Genomic DNA, 3,766 nt, shown 5'->3' on the forward strand with positions numbered 1-3,766 from the left:
ATACAAAGGGTAGTTCATTTTGCCATGTTTGTGTTGGAATTAATGAATACTGAGAAATCAGCATAAACTCTGTCAGCTCCATCAAACCATCATACATGATTGTTTATATGAGATCATTTATAATCTGCTTTCATGAAATTCTGCTGTTTGCCTTATGTGAAATAATCCTACAACAGAAATTATCTTTTATTATTTGTGAATGAAGATCTTGAATAGTGTTTAATTTTCTATATGCAGTGCAGTAGAGTTTTGCAATGACTGACTTTAGTATAAGGGCAAAGAGTAGTGTGTTTTGGCACACTTGTATTGAAAATTACACATAAAACAGATTCACCCTAACTTCAGCAGCAGCAGAGGAGCTGTGAATGAGCAGACATTAATATCCTACTCTGTTTTATATCACCTCCTGTTCTTTTCCTACAGGTATGTTCCATTCATTTCTAAAAAAAATAATAATACATTTAAAAAGATACAGAAACAATGTACAATGCATTGATATTTAGCAAATTCTGTAGATTTTTCATAATAAACTTTTTAGTGGAATAATCCAACAGAATCTCACGCCAATTCATATTTTTCATTTACTAGCCAATTTTTATTCATTTGTACACTGTGAACAATTTTCTTTAGAATCTAAAATAACTTATACTGTCAATTTTACAATGCAATTTAAAATACAGTAATGTACTCCATAACTGTCCTACAGTAAAATTCAGTTCATGTTACAGTTCAGTTCACCAATAACTTAATGTAAATTAAATACAGCAAAATACTGTATTTACATTTACAGCACTTTTCCTTAGTATGAATTTACAGTTTTGTATAGACCTTTACCCTAAAAAATACAGTAATTTTTACAATGCTACATTGAAATACAGTTACATGCATAACTGTCCTACAGAAAAATTCAGTTCATATTACAGTTCAGTTCGGCAGTAAGTTACTGTAAATTATTTACAGCAAAAATATGGTATTTACATTTACAACACCATTTACCTTCCTTTGTATGTATTTACAGCTTTGTTTATCTTTACTCTAAAAATACAGTAATTTTCACAATGCAACATTGAAATACAGTAACATAGTGCATAACTGTCCTACTGTGTAATTTACAAAAGTTGTTAACAGTGTAGCTATGATCTAATTTGCATATTTTTGTAAGACTTGTTTATGCACTAGTGAATGAGGGGGTTTAAAGGCACAACTTCTTTAAAATATTAGCCACTTCTGATGTTGCATAAAATAAATTGGGCTGGAATATCCAATGGTTTATGTGTTGAGACAGGCTGTCATTTTGAGATTTTCAAAACAATAACGGATATTTCTAATCTTATTATTATTTGAATAAAGTGTATTGTATTGTCTAATTTGTTGTGTTGTAGTTATCGCTAAAGTGTATGTATAGGTATCAAATGCTAACACGAAAAAGCATGTGACCTCTGTGCTTTAATGTGAAAAACAAAGGGTTAGTTCAAGCAAAAAATAAAGTTCTGTCATCATTTGGCCTACTCACCAATTACTTGCTTATACTTGTTTGAGATTCTTTCTTTTGTTGAAGACAAACAAAGACATTTTGAAAAATGTTGGAATCCCTTTATCCACTGACTTTCATAGTATTTGTGATCCCTACTATGAAGTCAATTGTACAGGTTTCCAGCATTCTTCAAAATATATTTTTCATTTGACAGAAAAATGAAACTCATAAGGTTTAAAATGAGGGTGACTAAATGATCAGTACATTTTCATTTTTGGTGAACAATACCTTTAACCCTCAGAGAAAAAGATAATTTCCACACACAAATCAATATTCCTCATTTGGCTGTTAATAATTTTTTGTAATTGTTATTCGTTTTTTGTAGCTCCAAAGCCAATTTTGTTTTTGAAAAACCCAATATGTTACATTGACTCATAAGATGGTTACAGAATAAACCATGTTACTGTTTTTACAGGACAAATATCTTCAAGAATGAGAATCCCAGTGTTTCTGCTGTTTTTGGTGTTCACCATGTGTTCAATTCAGCTAGTTCCTGCTATGCCTGCCAGTGAGTCAACTAACAATTATTTTTAGATTATTTTATGAATGTGATATAATATACATATATATTATTAAACTACTACATTTCTAGGCTGGATTTCACAGCATTGGGTAGTTCTCATTTAAAACACTTCTGTTAAAGCATAACTAAATGTTCACTTTTATCATTTGACAGTGTGTGATGATTACAATATCACTATCTCAATAAATAATCTGTTAACATGGTCTTAACAAAGCAATGTGCTTTTGCATGTCAAAAAAACAAATAATTAAGTCAGTGTTACAATTATAAAGGGCACCTAGGTCACCCCTTTTTTCAGATTTAAAATAAGTGCTTTGCGTCTCCAGAATGTGTCTGTAAAGTTTCAGCTCAAAACACCCATCAGATTTTTCATTATACCTTTTACAAGATTCTATTTTATACATTTTTGCACTAGGGGGCAGTTTTGTTGTACTGCGCCTTTAAGGCTAGTCCTCCCCGCCTACCATTTCTACATGCCTTTCTGCATGCCTTGATCTCCTCCCTCGGATGTGTCAGACAACAGACAGACTTAAAGGTAGATCTCACAACAAGATGTTTTGTCTTTTTTAATGTACATATTTCTGATATTGTGTATGTCTTCATATTTCAGCTCCAATTGCAATAAATTCAGCGAAATCAGTCTGCTGTGAAGGGATCACTCATAAGGTTATTCCTCTGAAGCAAATAATGTCTTACCAGTGGACCACCAGTACATGTCCTATAAAAGCCATTGTGTGAGTGTCATCTTAAACATTATTTCAAACTGTTAAGCCACCCTGAATATTTAAAACCTAAAATTGTCTTATTTCTACTTTTTGTTCTATTTTCATTAGGTTTAAGACAATTGCAGGCAGAGAAATCTGTGTAGATCCTCAGAACACCTTGGTCAAGAAACACATTGCTAATCTGGACAAAAGAACATCATCTACTACAGCATTATCTCCTGAATCCACATTTACAACAGCAGAAACTCCAGCATCAACATCTGCTACAGCATCTTCTTCTGAATCCACATCTGCAAAATCATCTCCAGCATCCACATCTGCTACAGCATTATCCCATGAATACACATCTGCGTCAACAGTAACCTTTACTACAGCAGAGTCTCACAGCACCTCAGTTTAGATGAATCTGCAGTTATTTGAAAACATTAATTTTTATATTGCATATTCACTCTATTTGTAATGTATATGAACATCTAATATTTAAAAAAATTGTTTACGCTAAATGGAATTTTGTTCATCTGTTTTAATAAAACACAAGCAAGCATCATCATCTAGTGATGTGATTTCTTCTTTTCTGGATTTCCTGTAAGCATCTCTTTCTTTAAACTGCATTTGCATGTATTTCATTTTCATTACACTTTATAAAAAGGCTGTTTTTAAATAGGAACAGACACAACTATCTGACAGTTTTTTTTTAGATTACAAACACTCTGCAGCACAGTAAAGACACTTGGGTTCAGACTACACAATTGTGTCTATTACAAATCACTATCATATTTCATTCTATTAGTTTTGACTCCTAAATCCTAAATTCTTGTTAAGTTACAGACAAAAAAAACGTCACACCATAAAACAATAAATACAACAAAAAAAAACAGTTGCACTTGTGATTCACAGGTGTTTTCCATTTAAGCTTTTAATGTAGTTCATGACTTCTTTATTTTGGTCATTTTAGTAGTTTGAAACAATATATTGTACAAGAAA

At 31.7% G+C, this 3,766-nt stretch overlaps 1 protein-coding gene across 1 annotated transcript; it reads left to right on the top strand.

The window, feature by feature from the left end:
• Positions 1-370: 370 nt before the first annotated feature.
• LOC100216314 (chemokine CCL-CUj) lies at positions 371-2,039 on the top strand (the record flags this gene model as incomplete). The annotated part of the gene is given in 2 exon segments (NM_001142267.2): positions 371-423; positions 1,950-2,039. A coding segment is annotated over 1 exon segment (73 nt), but the record flags the coding sequence as incomplete, so codon positions are not given.
• Between the last annotated feature and the right edge of the window lie 1,727 nt (positions 2,040-3,766).

This window comes from Danio rerio, chromosome 25, assembly GCF_049306965.1.
Source record: "Danio rerio strain Tuebingen ecotype United States chromosome 25, GRCz12tu, whole genome shotgun sequence".
NCBI classification, from domain to species: Eukaryota; Metazoa; Chordata; class Actinopteri; order Cypriniformes; family Danionidae; genus Danio; species Danio rerio.